This window comes from Pongo pygmaeus, chromosome 8, assembly GCF_028885625.2.
Source record: "Pongo pygmaeus isolate AG05252 chromosome 8, NHGRI_mPonPyg2-v2.0_pri, whole genome shotgun sequence".
In the NCBI taxonomy this organism is placed as follows: Eukaryota; Metazoa; Chordata; class Mammalia; order Primates; family Hominidae; genus Pongo; species Pongo pygmaeus.
The window spans coordinates 123,399,984-123,421,569 of NC_072381.2; the positions used below are offsets into that span (position 1 = coordinate 123,399,984).

General features: G+C 35.6%; 1 protein-coding gene across 7 annotated transcripts in view; it reads right to left on the reverse strand.

Moving 5' to 3' along the window:
• The window catches only part of RAB11FIP2 (RAB11 family interacting protein 2), a 42,017-nt gene that overhangs the window by 16,788 nt on the left and 3,643 nt on the right, over window positions 1–21,586 (reverse strand). For 2 of the 7 annotated variants that reach the window (XM_054435275.2, XM_063670317.1), the window contains exons 2-4: window positions 18,413–18,855; window positions 17,262–17,730; window positions 12,276–12,335 (exon numbers count right to left, since the gene is read on the reverse strand). In XM_054435275.2, coding sequence (XP_054291250.1) covers window positions 12,276–12,335; window positions 17,262–17,730; window positions 18,413–18,855 — 972 coding nt within the window. The other 5 variants (XM_054435276.2, XM_063670318.1, XR_010127481.1 and 2 more) reach the window with 4 other exon arrangements.

Sequence of the window (21,586 nt, forward strand, 5' to 3'; positions counted from 1 at the left end):
TCAGCTCCATGTGATACCAAATGGCTGCTCCTTCTTTTTGAAACTCACTCTTCTTGCTATCTGGTAGCCTAACTTTTGTCCTATATTTCCAATCACTCCTTTTCCTTGTTATCTTCCTCTTCACCCTTAGGTGGGAAACACTGGATATTTCTTAAGGTTGTTTTCAGGCCTTTTCTGCTCTACCCTGGAGATTTCATATTCTCTCACCACCAACTACCATCCCTATATGGATGGAGGAGTAGTAAATCTTTTCAACCACCAATCCTTTATCCTTTATAATATCATGCTTACAAATGTCTGATCAAAATCTTAGATCGAATATCCTACCTGTCCCTGAAAGACCAATCATGTCTTTTAGAACAGTTCTGTCTGGTTTTCTTCCTACTCATACCACCAATCTCCTGCACACTGAAGGTGAAGCCTCAGAGACACCCTTCACTCCAGTCTTCAGCTTACATGCCTCACAAATAAACTGCCATGTTCTCACCATTCAGCCTCTGCCACAGAACTCTCATCGTTTACTCCCCGCTCATTTTTACTGCTACCTTTCTGACCATAAGACCAAACTGCCTTCTGTTGACCCTATTGCAACAGCCTCTTCACAGTCTCTGCCCATCCCTCCTTGTCCAATCCAGCCTATGCATACTGAATATGGCGTTCTCAAGCTCAAGTCTAACCTCATTATTCATCTGTCAAAAAACTTTTGACCTCCAACCTCCTCCTGAATAATGACTAAATTTCTTAGACTGGCTTTCAAAGTCCACTGGATTTTATCCAATTTACCTTTCCAGACTTATTGCCCATCCCCTAAAGCCGAGGAACAATCTACTTCACTGCTCTAAATTTCATATTTAAGAAACAGAAATGCTACCATCTATTTCATAGAATTAAGAGGGTTAAAAGAAATGAGTATGAAAATGGTTTGTTTGACAAAGTGCTTTTCAAATATATGGTATGAAAGTTTGCTTCTGTGTATCTATCTTACCCCTGGATCCCCTCCCTTTCTACTGCAAGCCACTTAAAGGAAGGAACCATATCTCATTCCTCTTTTCATTCCCAGCATCTGACACAGTGCCAGCATGAAAGATTCCTAACAAAAGTATGCTGAATACATTAATAACCAGTACTTAATAAAAATGTGTAAAAACTGGGGTGAGTTGACTGAGTACATCTATGTTAGGGCAATATAAGTTCCACCAACAAGATACCAAGTCCCCAAAGAGTGGAAGAAATAATTTTCCTGAATAAGAAAGATTATTTATATCTATACCTGATGATACATTAGTGGAGTGTTTTTCAGTTCTTTTTAAGATAGGAAGAATTATTCTCATATTTAAGTCAATAGGAATTAAAGCACATTTTCAAACTGGTGGACTGCCAAAAGAATCAATTCAATTAGCCAGTTTATCCAGTATACCAACTAGGTCTACCAGGATAGGTATTTGACACAATACAGATTAATTAGAGATTTTTCTGGTAAATCCTGAAAACATTTATTCCACAGAGGTTACATGTTGAAGTTTTTTTTTTTTAAATGTTCTTTAATAATGCTCTTTCCAAAGCTCTAAAAAACTGAAGTGCCCAAAGAGATTCCACTAGAGAGATTTCATTGGAATCTTTAGCACATTCCAATTACGATTATTATACATGCAAATAAGCCTTAAGAGGCAAGACGAAACTCAATATTTTTTCTTTTTAGAAAAAAGCAAAAAACTCAGTACCAAATCAAATTAATGATATTATAGATGAAAAGGCTACATTCTGTCTCCCGGGACTGGGCATGTACACCAAAACCTGGATGACAAAACAGAGCCTAATACATAAATGTCTATGGGGATTAACAGTAATTTACTTATTAATATTCTCATGGGGTATCTTTTATGAGCTCTCAGAGGCAAGACAATTAAAAATTGTGGTCAGTGACACCAAAGATCATGGACAGCAAATTCAGACCTAGCTGCTTTTCCATAATGAATAATAATGAATATGTTGTTGGTGAAAGTCCTAGAACTTGAGGATTTAAAGACATCAATGAAATTAAGGCTTGGTTTGACTATTATAATAGTCAATCAAGTCTAACTTACACATTTCTCCTGGTAAAGAACAGAAATAGTGGCTCATGCCTGTAATTTCAGCACTCTGGGAGGAGGCAGGCGGATCACTTGAGGTCAAGAGTTCAAGACCAGCCTGGCCAACATGGTGAAACCCTGTCTCTACTAAAAAATACAAAACTTAGCCGGATGTGGTGGCATGTGCCTATAATCCCAGCTACTCGGGAGGCTGAGGCAGGAGGATTGCCTGAACCTGGGAGACGGAGGCTGCAGTGAGCTGAGATCACGCCACTGCACTCCAGCCTGGGCAACAGAGTAAGACTCTGTCTTAAAAAAAGAATAGAATAGAAATAATTATTTCAAAGACAGTCAAACAACCCACAAATTTCAACATAAAGCCTATGGATTCCAGAAGTTCTCCATTCCTTTAAAACTAAGCTTCTCACCCTTTTTTTTCTCTTTAATATCCCTAATACATAAGAATAAATCCAACAACAAGTGTACAATTTGACATCTCAAGTTAAAAACGCAGATGAATTTTTGCATTTTACTAATATAATCATGTGTCTCTTGATATAAAATGAATATTTTCTCCCTATATCTTTAGGAAACTTGTCACTTTGGGAAGCTGTGTTGTGTTTGGCCTGTTACCCTGAGAAGACCCTTGCCCGCCACCTGCTATGTATCCATTAGTCATCACCATCGTGTGTGTGTGTGTGTGTGTGTGTGTGTGTGTGTAATCAAGTCCTGTTCATTTTAGCAGCAAAACAGTGGGCAGGAGTGATGACAGCAAGGCACCCGCAGGGCCAAACCCAGCACAAGCTCTGCATGTCTACGTGATCAAGATAGACCCAGTGGTCTTGATCAAGCTTTTCCTGCAAGGAGAGAGTGTAAGGACAATCTGGAGAGATGTGACTCTTCCATGAGGGTGCAAGTAAGGCATCCCTGGTCCCTGTGAACCAGGTGAAAAAAGACAGAAGGCCCACAACACCCTGGCCAAAAGCATCCCAAGCTGGCTCTGTGTGGGCCTATGACAAAGCTATGTTTTGGAGAAGTCACGGTGTCCTCTGGTTACCAGGAAGTCCTCAGGTGTTTAAGAACAGCCTGCAATGAAGCCCTGGCCAGCAAGCACCCACTTTCCTAGCCCCAGCCATCTCTGCAGAGCCTTCAAGGAGGGACATCAAGGCAGCCAGACTTCCAGGGGCCCCCCAGTTGGCCACAGGCTCCTACACTTGCTTCTTAGAAGCAACTGCTGGCATGACTGGGGGATTTTCACCACTCTGCAACCCAAGCTGAGAAGCCCAGCCTTAAAACATTCTTGGCAGTCAAGAGTTTGTTTCAGTGGGGCTATTAAATTATAAAATTTTTGCCAGAAAAGAATATATTGTTTTGTGTAAAATACAATTTCCAGGGCCATCCCCCAACAGATGAATACAATGATCTTATTAGAAATTGTACATTATCCTATCCAACTTTCAGTCAGCTTTTAAAAATGTTTCTGCATGAAGAAAAAAATAAACTATTCAAAGAACAGCTAAAACAGGTACCCATTGATTTAAAGAGTGTACCTCTAATACACATTAATATCTGCAAATTTTTTATGCCGCAATTATTTCACTATTGTCCTGCTTCTATAAGTTACATCATTAAAATGTTTCACTACAAGAAGTGTTTGTTCGGAATCTAAAATCACACTTAGAAATGCAGTTTTTCTGAGTTCATGTGCACCTCTTCCGATTCCGGCATTATTACGTATATAACAGCGATGGCACTGTTCTCTGAGTTTTCCTAAAATAGTATTTTCATTACATCAGTCATATATGGAAAACTCTTCATACATTCTATAGAATTAGATGCAAATTCTTCATTCTGGTATGCTAAATTCATACTAATAAGGTCATATCTTTACTACTACCAACCCTTAACAGTTTTAGGCAGGTTAGGTCCCTGAGAACCACTTCACACATTCATTTTTACCTCTCTACCTTTTCTCATTTATCTTCACCTCTCTGTCTTCACAGATCCATCCTTCGAGACTTTTAGTTCTACCTTTTCTGTAATGCCTAGACTGCCTAACCTTACCCATCTAATCTATAATTTTTATCTCTATCAGCACTTACCAACTGCACCACCCAGGACAGTTATTTACAACTAGGACGATTAATTACACATTCTATATCTACTGCTTATACTTTTAAAGACAGAGACTTTGCTTTGTGCATCCTTTGTATCAGAGTATCAACATAACCCTCACAGAGAAAGAACAGCAATAATACATCTAACAAAGGAAAAGCAAAAATTTCCATCCCTTATCAAATTCAAAAATAAACATCTGAATCTTAGAATGTCACCCTAATATACACTGTCCGGTAGTCTAAAGATGGGAGGCACAAAGAGTTGCCATGATAAGATCTTATCCATCTCTGTAAGTACAAGAGATATTATTCCATAAAATGACAGGACGACAGTCTAACAATATTTAACATTCAAATTTTGGTTATATATTTTTTTCTGTTAAGTGAAGAATATTTATTTTTTAAAACCAGGATGACAAAATATTAAAAATACAATGAATATTATTTCTGATATATTAAAGAACCTTGAATTCAGAGACTACTAGAGTAGAATCTTACACTCTTGATGAAAAACAAAGAGGGCACCTGCTCTGACATAGAAATAAAAGAGCCAACCTCCGAATCTTGGTTGGAAGAGAGACACTAGTGCCTGTGTGAATTTCCTAAGGCAAGTGCCCTTTTCCCAAAGGGGACTGAAATGTTCTGAGGAGTTTTCAATAAGCAGCCTTTATCTTTCTTACTATCATAGTCTGAACTGCCTTCTTTAACAATCTAATTTGAGCTCAGCCACCTGAGTTTACGAAATTGTCACCATCCCTTAATGGAAAGCCACAGCTTAGATATCTACCCTGCAATATCCTTATTAGTACTATGAAAGAATTTCTGAACATAAGACTTTGTATCAATATTTACCATAATAGCTTTGCCTTATAAATTTTCTTAATTTATATAATTAATACTTAATTAATTGTATTAATACAGAGAATACTTTTATTTAATTTCAATGTGGTTTTAGTTTTATCTCATCAAAGATTATTGCTGAATATACGTCTTGAAAGATACCAGAAAAACTATCAAGTTTATTACTTCCTGCCAAATGTATGTCCTTTATCAGTTGGTGAAAACCAGAGGCTTCTAAATTCTACTTTTATTTAAGTTTTTTTTTAAGTTGAGAAGATATTATTACTTGGAAAAAAATTCCACCTAATTTATTTAAAGCGACTGTTAAGTATTCTCTAGATGCTGTATATTAAGATCCTAGCAAGGGCTATCGTTTCTGGATGCACCGTGCGTAAAACACTACCCTCAGCACTTTTTGTACAAGACATTATTTAATCTGTCCTACACCAAGGTTATTATCTCCATTTTGCAGTTGGAAAAACGAGGTGTAGAAAGGTTAAGTAAGGCCACACGGCTAACAGAGACTCAAACGCAGACCTGACTCCTAAATCTGAACTCTTAATACTTATCCTATACTCCCTTCAGAATATCCTATTATTAGTATTTCAATGTTTTCATGTTATACCGTAAAACCTTTCACTGAAAGAAGTGAATCAAATGTACTTTCTGAGTCAAATATTAAATTATGTTCAGTATGATTTTCATTTTTAATTATTTGCAGCATTTAATTTCTTTGAAGATAAAAAGTCTCTATGAAACAAATGCATTGTATACTTCTAGTAAACAAAATATGTGACTAACTGGAACACCCCCATTCCCATACCAGGCTCTGTAACAAAGAGTTCATTATACTTCACGCAGTGCTGCTGCTGCAGCGCACCCACTAATTGGCTCCTTGGTAGCCTAAAGCAGCAAACATACTTCCTCAGGAACCTACCAGTCAGGGAATGACATAGAATATAGCTCCATGACTCCAACTAGAAAAGAAATGGTAAAATTACTAAGCTGTTAATAAACAGCTAATGATATAATAGTATTTAGTCACTTTTTATAAATTATCCCTTCAAAACTTATCTAATAATTTTCAAAAAGAGCTTTATTGCCATTTACTAAAACGGAGTTGTCTATCTACTCATGCCCCAACTTACAAAATGATGTTCCATGGTCAAGATCAAGCTCAAAGTTCTCCCCATTGAAGAAGCACTTCCCAATTTCCAGTAGAGTGAACTGCTCTTTTCATCTACCTTTCCACAGTAAACTCCATGTACTTCTGTTTAACACAGTTTATTCTGCTTTGATTATAGGTTATTTCTTACATATCCCTCTCCATAGCTGGTGTGGCTAGGACTGTCATCCCCCATACCTCCCCAGCCCTAGCAGAGCTTTACACACAACATTTGTGAAACATTTTTTTCTTAATAGCAATTTGAATTAAGGTATACTCTAAGAAGGCCAAGCTGATTCAACTAATTGCTTTTTAAGTGGTATCAGTACTTTTATCCAAGATTTCTAAGCTTAAATATATAAAATACATAAAGACATTTTATTTGGTGTATATTAAATATATAAGATTTTAATATTTATAAGTATTTATTACATAGCAATATATTATATTTAATATATCATGTCAAAGACCAAGAATTAATCCTTAAAATATAAGTTCAAAGAGACAAATGTCAAGTGTCTGGATCCTAATAGTCTTAGATACCAGTTACATGCAGGTAAGAAAAATCACTTCATAGTTAATTTGTATCACCAGCAGCTATTTAAAACACCTCCACTACAAGGTAACAGTACCACCATAAATTAAATATACAGGAATGCTATCTGTATTTCAAAAGTGAAAGCATTATTGTCATGGGAAAAAAGTAATCACAGATGATGTGATCATAGTAGCCCAACTGGAAATGTTCTAAGCATAGAAGCCTGGAAAAGTAGTGTCCACAGAAGTGAGGGCTAATTATGTAAGAAATAGAAGTTATCCTCTTACTGAGAAACTAACAAAAAGTGTCCAACAGAGACAAGCTTTGGTCAAGCCAAAACCACCGGAGAGAAATATATTTAGTAATGTCAATGCTAAGGTGAAAGAAACACTTTAAATGCATACATCCACAACCAGTTACTGAAATTTCCACTCTTGTGTTCAAAGAAGCCAAAGTGTTTCGGTGCTGAAAAACAAACTTTCAAAAGCTGCTACTGTTTTCATGCTAACTTGCTAGTCTCAAACAATTCAAAACACTTAATTCCTAGTCTCTAAAAAAAAAAACTAAAACAATAGCACCTCATTAAAAAAACAAAAAGAAAAAATTCAAACCTTTCTATCAAGACTACAATCCCAAGTTTGATTCAAAGACTATAGACCTGACATTGCTGTACTAAATTAAATGGGTTTTAAAATGCTACATTTCATTAAACTTAAGACACCAGCTGAAAACATACCATTGGAATAGTTTTTATTGTCTCTTCTCCCTTCCCAGTCCCCCCAGTGCCCCCCTACCCAAAAGCAGAATGGGTAAGTCCCATAATGGGTAAATATTTCTCAAAGTTGTTCCCTTCTTCTCCCTCCTCACTGCCAAATGACCTCCATCAACTCTCACTAAAACAATTATATTAACTTCCTAACTAGTTTCCCTGTCTTAAGTCCTTCTTCCCTTTCCCATCCTCTGTCCTCAACAGCTACTTCATGATAGAAGACATTAATTCAATCATATCACAAACCAACTTAAACATTTTCATGGTTCCCCAGTGTCTATACAATGTCCAACCCTTAATATGAAATTCAGACCTAATATTTACACACCTTTTTCTACGAGCACAAAGAGCAGGATTTATATCTCAACAATATGATTTCCTTATATACAGCAAATATTCCAAAAATAATAATGAAAATATCATTTGATTTTCAGAGCTGAAATTCAGAAAAAAAATCATCCTGATGGGCTAGAGTAGCACCACTGACACAGCAGGTAACAGAATGAATCAGGAGCCTCGCAAGGGCCTTCTTTATATGCTTAACCTTTAGAGTATAACATGTTCTTAATAAATGTTTGCTGAATGTGGGAATTTTCTGAGCCAAAACTCAAGATTCATACTTCAGCAATTTCAAATTTACACAGGAAATAACTGGACCAAATATTTGAAGTTGGGAATATAAAATCTCAGACTTGAAGGTAGCATAGGGGCATGACTGGAGGAACCTGGGCATAACATGTAAAAACCAAACTGGTGCCAGGACCGCGTCTCCTCGCTGGCCTAGATCCTGACTGTTTTAAAGTAGACAAGGAAAGCAAGGTTAATTTGCAATAGGCAATTTTAGCCGACAAGTCACAGGTAAAAAATAAGCTGAAAATAAATGTTTAAGACAATTTAGAATCATACAACTGATGTGTTTCCAATGCATTTTTTCTCAAAATATACATGTTCATTAATGGCAATTAGCACAGATAATTAATCTACATGTAACAACAATTAAAAATAATTCTCTCAAATGCTACCTTAAAAGTTAAACCAAAAACCTTACATACTGATTTACAAAAGTCAGTGCACTGGGGTCACTGGAATACAATCTTCATACTTTCCTATCAGAAACCTCAAGAGGGCTTACATGCTGTATCTTATATTTGATTATATCATAACAACCTGTTTTCTTTAACTATTGGACTCGCTACGTGTTATCCGGTGTCCAGTGCCTAAGAGCTCGTTAATTACCTAAACTATATCTCCATAGGTCTTGTTAATTACCCGTCTCCTGTCTCAGAGGACCTTGTTAATAACTTGTACAGTCTCTCTAAAGAGGTCCTAACAACACATTAAAATTAAAGATGCTTTTCTTTTAGCACCTGTCAAGTGCTGTAAATTGAGAAATTTTCACATCAGTTTATTAGCCTACAGTAGTTTTTGTGAATTTTTTTGGCCTGTTTTCTTCTCTCTCAGAATCTTGCTATGTCTCAATCTTTCTCTCAAGAAAAAAAAAAAAAAAAAAAAAACAGCAAAGTTTGTCTTTTTTGTTACAGAGCTTTTTTTGTTTTCAATTTTGAAGACTATAAATATCAATTTGCATTAGTGAGTTAGCACAAGGATGGCATGGCTGGTATCCGCAAATTAACCCACTGGGAGATGCACCAATTAATGAGAGCTATTATAATGAGCATTAGGATGACAAAGGGTAAAAAAGTTTCAAGTAGTATCTGGGGAGTTAAATATAAAAGTTCTAGTTAGTGTTAAGGGAACTAATCACGTTGCATACTTCGTGTTCATAGTCATTGTTTCATTGGATACATTCTGTAAATCTCTGGGCACTAATGGATTAATGGGTCTAAAAATCATCTCAAAAGTTTTTGTCTTCTGTCTCATAAATGAAGGCACAAATTTTCAAGTGTGTAAAAGATTTATAGCCTACCATGAATAACAGGCAAATTATCTTTAATACTAGACAAATATGAACAAAAAGTAAACATTGCTATTAAAACAAATCCTTTGCATGTTAAGGTTTATGATGCCAACGACTGAACTTCAAACTCATTCAGGAAAAAAAAGTCCATTGGGACATTATAAAAATGAAGGTTTAAAAACTATCAATAGGCTCTTTTTCTTTAGGATCATTTATTTACTATACTTTTTAAAAATCAAAATGTAAATTCTACAGTAAACAGTCTTTGACTTTTAATGAACATGTTATTCAATTTCATAAAAATGGCTACATGCTTATAAGCTTATGGTGATTTGAAAATTAGAAAGACATTTAAATATACATTCTAGGTAACCAATTTTTTTGTACCTCCTAAGGAAGGTATGACACAAGCACAGACAGGAGTTGACTCATTAAGGAAGGAAAGAAGAAAGAGAGGGGGAGAATCAGGTAGACCTGACCTCAGAAGTGGAAGGCACACTGCCATGAAAAATCACTAAAACATTACAAGTCTGGATCTTAGATACTATTTCTGTACCATCCTAAAAAATAACTATTTGGCGTGAGATCATCTGCTAAAAAGGAGGCAGGCTCTTCCACCAAACATTAAAAATGGAAATACATGCTTTGGAAAATCAATTAATACTAGAAATAATATTATAGAACATACCATTTAGTTATCCAAGAGTAGTTAAGAATTTGCTACATGGCATTCACAACTACCACAGTACAGCAGAAAATAATGGAATGAAAGCATGTTCTTTCTATGAGTCACAAATAGAAGGTCAGTCCCCAAACAAAATTCTCTGGTAAAAATATCTCCCATTAAATTATTACTCTCAGAACAGCTGCCCCCCTAACATCAAACAACAGAAACTCATCACACAGAGTAGTAGGCTTACACTGATTTTTTTTAAAAAATTCAGAATAAGACATACATAAGCAATTTTCTCTAACAGAGAGAAAATCTTACTCTCTCAATCGTATTCTCTCAAGCAGAATTCCCTTCAGTAGGTGGAGTTCTGTGGTCCTGAACTTTTTCAAGGAACTTACACCTCCTTCAAAGAATACACATCATGGAATTTCTCCTCAATTTACCATGGGTAGCATACAAATAGAAACATATTTTTAAGTGTCATTCATCACTATTGACTCTCAGGTTTTACCTCAATCCTGAGAAACAATTCATCCATAGATGCTATAAATATTTAATAGACTTTTCTGCCTGGTCTTCAATGCTCACTATAATTTAGGGTGCGTGTGTGTGCATTATGTGTGTGCGTGCGTGTGTGTGTGTTTAACCTATTCAGCCATATGTTTTACTCCTTTCCACCATATCTCTGTTTTAGCCAAGCTAACTTCCTTACTGTACCCTCTACCTTAGTTAGGGACCTGCAACCAGAGCTAATATGACTAAGTTGTCTAATTTCAGTACGCATTTGCCAGCACAACTCCTGATCTCCACTCACAATGAATACTTACTGAAAGCTTAGGAAATAAAGTAGTCCCATCCCCTTATCTGTGGTTTTGCTTTCCATGGTTTCAATTAACCACCATAGTCCAAAAATATTAAATGGAAAATTCCAGAAATAATTCCTAAGTTTTAATTTGCGTGTCCTTCTGAGTAGCCTCATGAAATGGTAGGCCATCTGATTCTGTACTGCCTGGGATGTGAATCGTCCCTTTGTTCAGTGTACCCACACTGTCTACACTACCTGCCCTTTAATTACTTAGTAGCCATCTCGGCTATCAGGTTGCCTATTGCAGTATTACAGTGCTTGTGTTTGAGTAGCCCTTATTTTACTTAATAATGGCCCCACTGTGCAAGAGGAGTGATGCTGGCATATTGTTGTAATTGTTCTATTTCATTATTATTGTTACTCTCTTACTATGCCTAATTTATGAATTAAACTTTATCATAGGTATATATGTATAGGAAAAAAACATAGGATATATAGGGTTCGGAACTGTGCCTGGTTTCAGGAATCCACTGGGGTTCTTGGAACGTATCCCATAGATTAGGGGGACCACTGTAGGTGATATAATATGGGTCAGCAATTTTTAAACCTGATAGTCAATGGGAAGTTATTAAAATGTTGATTTTCATTTCAGGGCCCACTCACTAAAGATTCTAATTCAGTCAGAGGGGAGGCCCAACAAATTGTAGCTAAAAAAAAAATAATATCCAGGAGCCCTTGATGATCAGCACTGAGGTCATGCACAAATCTAGGTGCTGTGGTGCACCCAAGAAAGAAGATTCTGCACAACTGTTATGAAGCTTACACAGCTTAATATAAGACCTAGTATAATAAACATTGTATAGTAATTACTTCTATATCAGCAGAAATCCAAAGGGAAACACGAGGTTATTACTCAAAAAAGAACACTCAGAGATGAGTTGAGAGTGCACCCCACAATTGAGCCCGGGAATGCAGACGGCATGGCTTACAAGGACCTCAGTGTAGAGACATGGCAGTAAGGAAATTAACTTACCTAGAACAGGTTGGTGAGGAACAGTAAAATAAAACTTGGAAGGTTAAGAAAAGCCTAAAATACAACAAGCCTTAGAACGTTAGAAAGAGGAGTTTGGATTTGGTGTTGCAAACCAGTGGTTCTTAAACTTTTTTGACTAGGGCTTTCTTAAACACAACAAAAGGTACTATAGCCCATGTGCCCTCCTCAGTAGGATAAATAATGCTAAGTGCTGTAATAAACATATATATATATAAATCTCAGTAACTTATATCCTGTGAATTTATCATTTGGACAAGGGCCACTTGGCTACTCCTCGTCAGGTGGGCCTTCCACTTGCATGCAGAGACCCAGGCTGCTCCTACTTACAGCTCTGCCCATCTCAAAGATCCTCTCCATTCAGCTACTGCAGGGGTCGGCAAAGTATTTCTGTAAAGCCCAAACAATAAATAGTTTTAGCTTTGTGGGCCATATGGTCTCTGTCACAACTACTCAACGCTACCACTGTACACAATAATGACCATAATGCGGCTGTGTTCGAACAAAATTTTACAAAAACTGGCAGCAAGCCAGATTTGGCCTCCAAGCTTAGTTTGCCAATCCCTGGTCTGGGATATGGAGGAAGAGGCAAAATGGAGGATTGTGTTAAGAGTGTTAAGAGGACACTCCATGGGCCAGACCCGAAAGTGGTATACATCTCTTCCATGAACTCTTAAATAAGCCAGAACTTGCTATGTCCTAGTTAAAAAAAAAAAGAAAAGAAATGAACAAATTTGGCTTGGTGAAGACACACACCCATCATTTCCACTTTTAAGTGAAAAATAGCCTGGTGGTAACATTATTTACAATTTATTATTTGTGATATTATTTATAATATATTAAAAGATAATTCGTTGTGAACAAATTAAAAATGGTATAACAAACATTCAGGCATATTTGTTTTTGGCAAATGATATACTGCAGATAAAAAGGATTACTTCGCAAATTGTGGGATAAACCACATGATAAATTAGTTGACAATTTATTTGATAAAGCATAAAAAAATTAGTTGATACTGATGATGCTAAACAACCTGTGACTTACAATTAAACAACAAGACTAGTAGCAATTTTAAAATACAAACAGCTTAGTACCAGTAATAAACTGAGAAAACATTCTCCTGAAGATTACGAGAACTCCAACTCTACTTACTGTATATGTGTCGTAGGAGTTTTGCAGCATGCCAGCGTTGGACAGCATCCCGACTTCTTAGTAGCAAGCTGATTTGGCATCAATGGCACACACAATATTGTAAGCTCACTAAACCCAATTCAGCTTCCTTCTGGGTATACAGCTAAGTCACAGTTCTTCACAGGTTGCAGTGAGGCTGGGGCACGGGTGAGCTCTGGCCAATGGGACATATGTGGAAGTAATGCATACTGCACTAGGCCTGGCACACAGAAATGACCCTCCTTTGATCCTCTCTCTCCTCCCGCGCTGCACTGATCTTGGAGGCCATGTGTTAAATAGTGGCATCACAAGAAGGAAGAAGCCTGCTTCCTGAGAGACTGTGCAGAGTCGGATGAATGCATAGAGCAAAGCACTCACTTTTCCTATCACCATCCCAGTGAACTCCTTTGTGACAACAGTGGGCAATAAACTTTTGCTATGATAAGCCACTGATACCTGTGGTTATTACAGCTGACAACCTACCATAATACACAGTTCTTAATAGGCTCCAGAAATGTGTTATTTAGATTGAATATTAAATTTTAGTAATCCTTTAAAACTTAGATTTTTAACAATGTTTAGTTGTACATAAAAATGCATACATATGGCTTTATGGATCTGTTTTCAGTCTATTAGAAAGATCTTCACAGCCCACGCAAGCAGGGCTGGAAGTAGGAGGCTAACGGAATGAGAGTAGCATTTCAGGAAACTGCTATACTGTGTGCACTAGGAAACTGGTTTGCTACACTGTGTGCATTAAGAAACTGGTCTGCTATACTGCTTGCGTTTATTCAAAATATCTAATACCTACTACCTACCAAGCATCACGCTGGAGACTAAGGGCAAAAAGAGGAATGAAATGCAGACCCTGCTATCAAACTCTTCATGGTAGTGGGCAAGAAAAGTGAGACTAAGCTATTAGTGAACAATGCCATGCCCACAGAAGACAAGACTTACGTAAGAAAATGCTGCAGCACAGGGAACAACTACCCCTCCCTACAAGAACAGGAAACGCTTCAAAGAAATAGGGGCATGTAAGAGACTGCAAATTAGTAACTTTGGGGAAAAGTGTTTCAAAGAGCCCTGCTCTTTGCTGAAGTAACCCAAGATAATGCCTAATTTCCTCTATCAGTTTTATGTAAAACTATGGGACCTATTCCAAGGACAGAATCAAAATGTGGTATTTTTTCTGGTCTCCAAAGTGCTTTCTTCAGGCGGACTTTACTTAACATTAAGGAATAAAAAGTCTAACTTCTAAAAAAAAGTGTGCCTTAGTACATTTTAAAATTTTGGGCATAAAGAAAATTCTCCAGTTTTAATCATATACATTATTCAACCAGAGGGTAACAATATGGTTCCTAGGTACCAGCAATCACAAGTGAGCCAGTTCGCTCACCGAGAAGAAAATGCAGCTCCATGGCTATGTATTTTACCCTTAACCTTGTTCAGCATTCTCACAAACACTGGCCACAAGAGTCCAGGAAACTGTAAATAGGTCTATTTAGCACTCCTGAAAAAAATTCACAGCACGTGTCTTAATGATGTGAGTCCATAGCTCCAAAAGTGCATTCGGTTAGGATGTTAATGTGAGAAATTTAAAATGTCCCAGATAGCTGAGGGTTGATAGTGGGAGGAAAAATAGAAATATACTGTTACATAAAGACAACGCTACCTTGGCAATATCCTCCCAAATTCCACTCAAGATAAAGCTGCTTGCCAAAAGTGTGAACTGCACACTCTTCTTGGGTCTATTTATATTCAATTCTTCTTTTTTATAAGATTAACTAGAACTACCCCTTTACTGCAAATGTTTTACATTTACCACACGGATGGTTTGTGATGCAAAAAGAATAACTTCCTAGGAATCCACAAATGTTCTGCCCTCATATCTGGCATCTCATAAATATGAAGAAGAGAAAGTCATAAAATGAAAAACAACTTTTTTTTTTTACATGCTTGCAATCATTTCATACATCACAAAACAGCTCTAATTTTGCTAGAAACAGCCAATAATAATAAAGTAACTGAAAACAAAGCCTAGATGTGTCAAAATGCCACAGGCACTTTTAAAACTGTAACAGCCCACATAAACAGCTCAAATACAGGGCAATTAAAGATTTGCGAATACTCAATAAGCTTTTTTTTTCCATATGCACCCATAATGTAAAAACATTATTTTCCTACCATTTTCCATTTTCTTGCTTTTCTTTTGACTCTAAAATTAGCTAAATTGCCCCATCTCCAAGTTATCTCGGACAGTTGTTTCCAACAACCTTCTGTAAAAAAAAGTTTAGTAAAGGGGGAAAGAAGCAAATATATTTCTATTTACCCATATAAGATTTAATGTAATATGTGAAGTACAGTATGTAAAATACAAAAATATTTTTGAATGGCATATCAAAACTATAAACTCTTCAATAAAATATTGATACCATACGATAAAAATGTTATTTTTCTGGAGAATGGTTTATAAACAGAACAGAATACTCTTTTAAACCATGGCAAATATCCATTTATAGGTAAAAGAAAACAAAAAAGTACACTTCACTTTGAAAACTTTAAATGCAAATTTTTAAAATATCATGGAAGATACATAAGAGAGGTGAGAGGGCATGGCCTAAAAGCGTGATTGATTGTTAATACTCTATTTGTTGTTTCTAGTGGGACAAAACAAAGCACTGTTTTTTAAGTAAAATATAACATGACAATACATCAAACATAATTGTAGTCACCATTTATTGATTCCCTATTTGGGGCCTGGCTTTGTATTATGTATTTTCATTTACCCTCACTGAATCCTATCAAGTGGGATTATTTTCCTTGTTGCAAAGATGGAGATACTGAGGTTTATGGAGGTCATAGCACTTCTAAGCCAGTATTCCCATTCAGGTCTGTACACTCTATATTATTGTCTTGAAGAAAATCTTCTATTACATAGTAAACACTCTAGCATGCTCTTCCAAGATAATTACAGTCATCTCTCAGTATCTGAGAGAGATTAGTTCCAGGATTCCAAGGATACCAAAATCCAGGGATATTCAAGTCCCCTATACAAAATGGTACAGTATTTGCACATATACGCAACCTCCCATATATTTTAAATTATCTCTAGATTACTTATAATACCTAATACAATGTAAATTTATGTAAACAGTTGTTACACTGTACTGTTTTTTAAATCTGCATTATTTTTTCATTACTATATTATTTCTTATTTATTTTTTAAATATTTTCACACCATGGTTGATTAAATCCAAAAATGCAGAACCTGCAAATATAGGGGGCCAACTATACATAAGATGGGAATCAATTTATCTTTTCTTTGCTTGAGGTTTCCTTAATCAGCTATTTCATCGTTTACTTCTGTAAAATCCATAACCATATTTAAATTTATTCCTTAGCATACCTACATTTATATCTATATATGTAGATATAAATTTATATAGATATAGATTTAAATTTAGATATATAGATAAAATTTAGATATACTAAGGAGTAAGAAAAGCACCATTATACATATAACTGAAAACTCAAAGTTGGAAAGTCCAATCTTTCTCATGAGTGATTATTTCTGACTATAAATCATCATATAAATCCCTTGGGTGTACCTACAGAACCCATGAGGGTTACTGAATTCCAATAACAAGCATTCTCATATAAAAACCACTTCTAAATAGCCATTTAATAAAGATAATTAACATCTATTAGGACAGCCATTAATACTGAAGCTGGTATTTTTTAAAGAATAGCACACGGGCTGCTGTTGGTCCTTTCCAGGTAGCCCATGAACGAATCCCTAGAAACGTTATCACCTAAATTTCTGGCTTGAACTAACACCCACTGGCAATTCACTCTCGCCATGTCTCATCACAAGCCGTGTTGTTTTCTCTCTGTTTTGGTGAATTTCTGGCTCACGTAAGTGGAAGTAGACCAGGATAGAGAGTAAGAGTCTTTTATCTTCTTAAGATTAAAAAGTGCAGTTCCAAAAATACATGCAACATTGCCTGGCTCTATAATTTAATTACAGAAATAAAAATGTTTTTCAAATAAAATAAAATGACTTGAAAATATTCTAGTATTTAAAAGAAATATTTGATACTTCCAAGATTTTCCCAAATAGTAGAACTTCCCCCATATTAAGCTTACCTTGAAGATGGCATTATATTTGAAGCCCTGAATTTTGCTGTAAATGGATTGGTTGACTCATAATCAAAATAGTCCTGGCGATTTTCACTAAATGCATTAGGTGATTTCAAGTCACAAGGGCTATCAGATCCCCCATTGTTAAGTTTATCAGATCTTCTGCTATCTTTTTTCCCAGTCACTCTTTCAAACAGGCTAACTTTCTCCCTTTTCTCTCTTTTATTTTCTTTTCTTATTTCAATTGGTTTTGAAAATAAATTCATGCTGCTGTCCCATGTTTCGCTGCTTTCTTCAAATGGATTTTTCTTCCTTGGCAGTGTTGCAAATTTTTGGGGTAATGAAGCAGTCACATTTGTAAATGGGTCATTTTGTCTTCCGAAACACAATTCACCTTCATCCACAATGCTGTCAGGTTGGTTCATTTTAGAAGTATCAAAGCTTAATGTTCTTCTGTGTGGAGATTTGAGACTTCCTACAAACAATTTTGTAGTTAGTACATAATCAGTGACACATTACATCACACTATTTGACACAGTCTGTGTGCATTCTGCTGCTTTTAGAATGAGAGCAATTAGCCACTTAAATGTATTAACCTTCAAAAAATCAAGGAAACAATCTTAAAATGCTAAGGTGTAGCAGTCTGAAGCATAGAGGCTGATAACAACTAGCATATTGCTAGACCATTAGTAATGTATTCAGCTCACAATCATATAAACTACGATGTCAAAACTAGAGGTTCTGGTTGGCACGATAATGTTAAAAATTCTCAGAGACTTTTTCATTAGCATTAAATTTACTTTCTTACTTCTGAACACAAAAGTTTTCTTCTAGGGACTTTATGATGAAATGGAACATTCATTTATGCTCAGGGTTTTGAGATAGTAGAAACAGCAGTAAAACAGGCAGCCAGGCCATAAAAGGAAACTGGCACTCATTTTATTATCATCTAATAATATAAATACAAATGCAGACAAGCTCTGCCTTCAAGGAACTTACCAATTTGAGGTATAGTAGGTACTCAATATTTGATGAATGACAAAATTTGGAAAATACTACAAAGCAACTGCTATTTTGATTTACTAAATTTAGAAATTAAACTTTAAAAACTAAAAGGGTAGTTCAGACCAATGAGGACACAAGAATGCGGCACTTACCACTTTCTGGAACTGTTCCAAAGGAATCTAACTGGTGTCCAAGAAGATGTGTTTGACCTATGGTGCCAGCCTTCAGTTTCTCAGAAGACATATGGGACCCAGATAAATCGGACATTGAATGCGCTGACGAGAGTCGCTGAGGACCCAAAAGAAAAGGCTTTTTTGGTTTGGATTTCATCTGTATTTCACCACTTGAAAATTCACTATTGGCGTCGGGCATGTGAGTACTTGGAATGATTGCAGAAGACGTATCAGAAAATGTTCCATCATTTTTTCTACCCTTCATCTTATCTTTTAACTTTGCAAAAGGAGATCTGGTTTTGTCCTTCATTGATAAGTCAAACATACTTGCGGTCATATTGTTCCTCATAAACTGAATATTGACCTTTATCTCACCCCTGTTTTTGATTCGTTTTCCTTGTTTGGATTCTAATCTAAACCACCTTAAAGAGAAGAAAAAAAAATTGGCTGTAACACATAATAGAGAGGGGATACTGAGTTCTGTTACATACAAATAGCCTTTTAGGTAAAGTAACTATACATCAAGGCAACCTAAGCTCTGAATAAGAATCTGTCAGCCACAGTATTTCGGGCTTTACTTATTGTTTAGTTTAAAAAACTGATCATTGTCTCTGTGATGTAACATATACTAAAGGAATGAATAAGTCTTTGGCAAGTTTGAAAATGTTTTTAGATAATCTTTTCTTTTGTGATTTGAAAATCACTCATCAAAAATTCTTATCAATGCTAGAAGTTTTCCATATGGGATTAAGTGTTGCTCATGGCCTAAGGATATATTTTTTTTAACATTAAAAGACATTGAGGCAGAGACTTTGAAAGAATTCACCAATACAAATTATTTTTGAGCATTATAAAATGAATACTGATGACATTTTAATACAATAATAAATATCTGGCCCCATCCCAAAATATTACTTATGTAAAAGTAGCAAAAGAATTTTGTTAACATTGGAGATCATTGCATATAGCTTGCTAATCATTAAAACAGCATATGATGTCATTTAGATTGATATAAAATGAATCAAAGCCTATTCCTGAATAAAATATGCAAAAAATAAGTAAAATGCAAGAAGTGACAAAAAATAAATCTTGTGAAGTTTTCAAAAGCAAAAAAAAACCTAAAATGCTTCCTGTTTGAATCTATTTGCTTCATTTTACTATTGCTACTGTGACAATACCAAATAAAAATTATTTTGTAAATGAAGCCAAATCTTATGTTTTAGTCCCTTCAATGTATGGCACTATCTGTATTTAAATGATATACAAGAACCAATATTTTGGTTTTATAGTATTTTTATCCATGAGAAATTCTCCAGTTGTCCATGTCACAAGTGGTCATTCTATGGGAAAACAGCCAAAAAAAACTACAAAATCAAGCCTGAAAGAGTTTCTACAATGTTTTCACGTAACTTAGCAATGAGGCATAATATCCATTCCTGCACACAGGTTATTATTTAAATATAGTTCTAATCGAGTGTAACAAATTTTCTTAGCTACAAAGGAACTCTGATCTAATTTTACATTAGTTCTTTCTCTCATTGTTACCAACTGGATATGCCAGAAGAAGATTACATTTACTGTATATCAAGTTGAAATACTGGCACATGATATAAATACTAGCTACATCTTTGCACGTAACATGGAAGAAAAATATTTTCTTGATTAACTAAATTGGAGCAATTCAATCAATTCAGATATAGTTGCATCAAAACTAGCCATTTCTTAGAATATCAATATTTTAAAATACCATTAGCCTGAGACCTTAAACAGAGAAACTCACTTATGTAAGGCAAATGGTAAAATCTGAAGAAACAGGGGCTAGATATAAGAAATGACAGCAATTTCTGTGAAATAGACAACCTTAAATAACATACAATTGAGCACTCAAAAAGCCTGGAAATGAAGCAGATTATACACCCAGTTAACTCAAAGTTTTGGAAAACAGAGCTATTTTCAATAGGGAAAGAAACGCATCTGACAAATAGTATCTCAGAAATACTCTGTAGTACCTCAGGCTTTATAGAATGTAGGTGAATATACTTTGCGAAAAATGTACCAAAAATTTGCAAACAAAAACGAGCATGTATGTAACAAATCAAAGCAAATATGAGTAAAAAAAAAATCAATTACCCCCAAAATGGAAGGGGGTGGGGGTAGTGGAAATTCACAGACTTTTAGAGATAAGACCAATAAATCATCTACTTTAACATCTTTATTTCATAGATGAGGAAATTGAGGCACAAGGAATGATATGTAACTTCCCAATGTCAGATTAAAGTCAATAAAGAAAAAAATCTAAAGTTGATGAATAACATCTGCAGGAAAATACAAGCTTTCTTATTTGATGAACCACATATGTTAATAAGGTTAACCACATGGCTGGCACATACTGCAGGACACTGTATTTAATAAGGAGACATGAGAGCTGAAGAGAAAGACAATGCAAATTTTCTACTGCTAGAGTATAAGCTCCTGGAAGGCAGTCTGCCTTGCATTAAATGTTTATTCAATTTTTATTTCTAGAACTATATTCTTACAAGTAAGCTACAACTGTGTGTGTGTGTATGTGTTTACATTGTCTTGTTTTTTAGTAGGGAACTGTAAAGACCTATGTAAACCTGAATAAAGCAAATCAGTATTTGACTACTAACTGTAAATACACTATAATGTCCATTCCCCATCCCCCAAAAAAACTGCAAAGAACTTTTACAAATATACTCATTGAAAATGTAGCAATGACAAATAACTTTAGTTGCTTTGTTTTGAAAATGATATAATAGGGAAGTCTTAATGAGATCTTCAAGAATCATTTCGGAGATAGCATTTGTTTTTCCAGTTTTCAGAAAGATAAAACGAAGACACAGCATTTGGAGCTTACTGGATTAGCTGACTTTTTTCACCTCTGGAGTACTGGATTTAAACTGTACATGGCCTCTGTTCAATTTTTAGTGGGCACAAGTCCATGTTCAAAAACCAGCACACATGTGGGAACTATTCCCAAGCAATTGGTGCTGTGTGGTCAGAAATGGGACAAAATTGGCAGTAAGGGTGCCAGAGGCCAGGACACAGGTGCAACGCTGAGACACACACACGTCCTAAAATCTGCATATGTTTGAGTCACATCTAACTCTAGAGACTCTGGTTGTTATTACT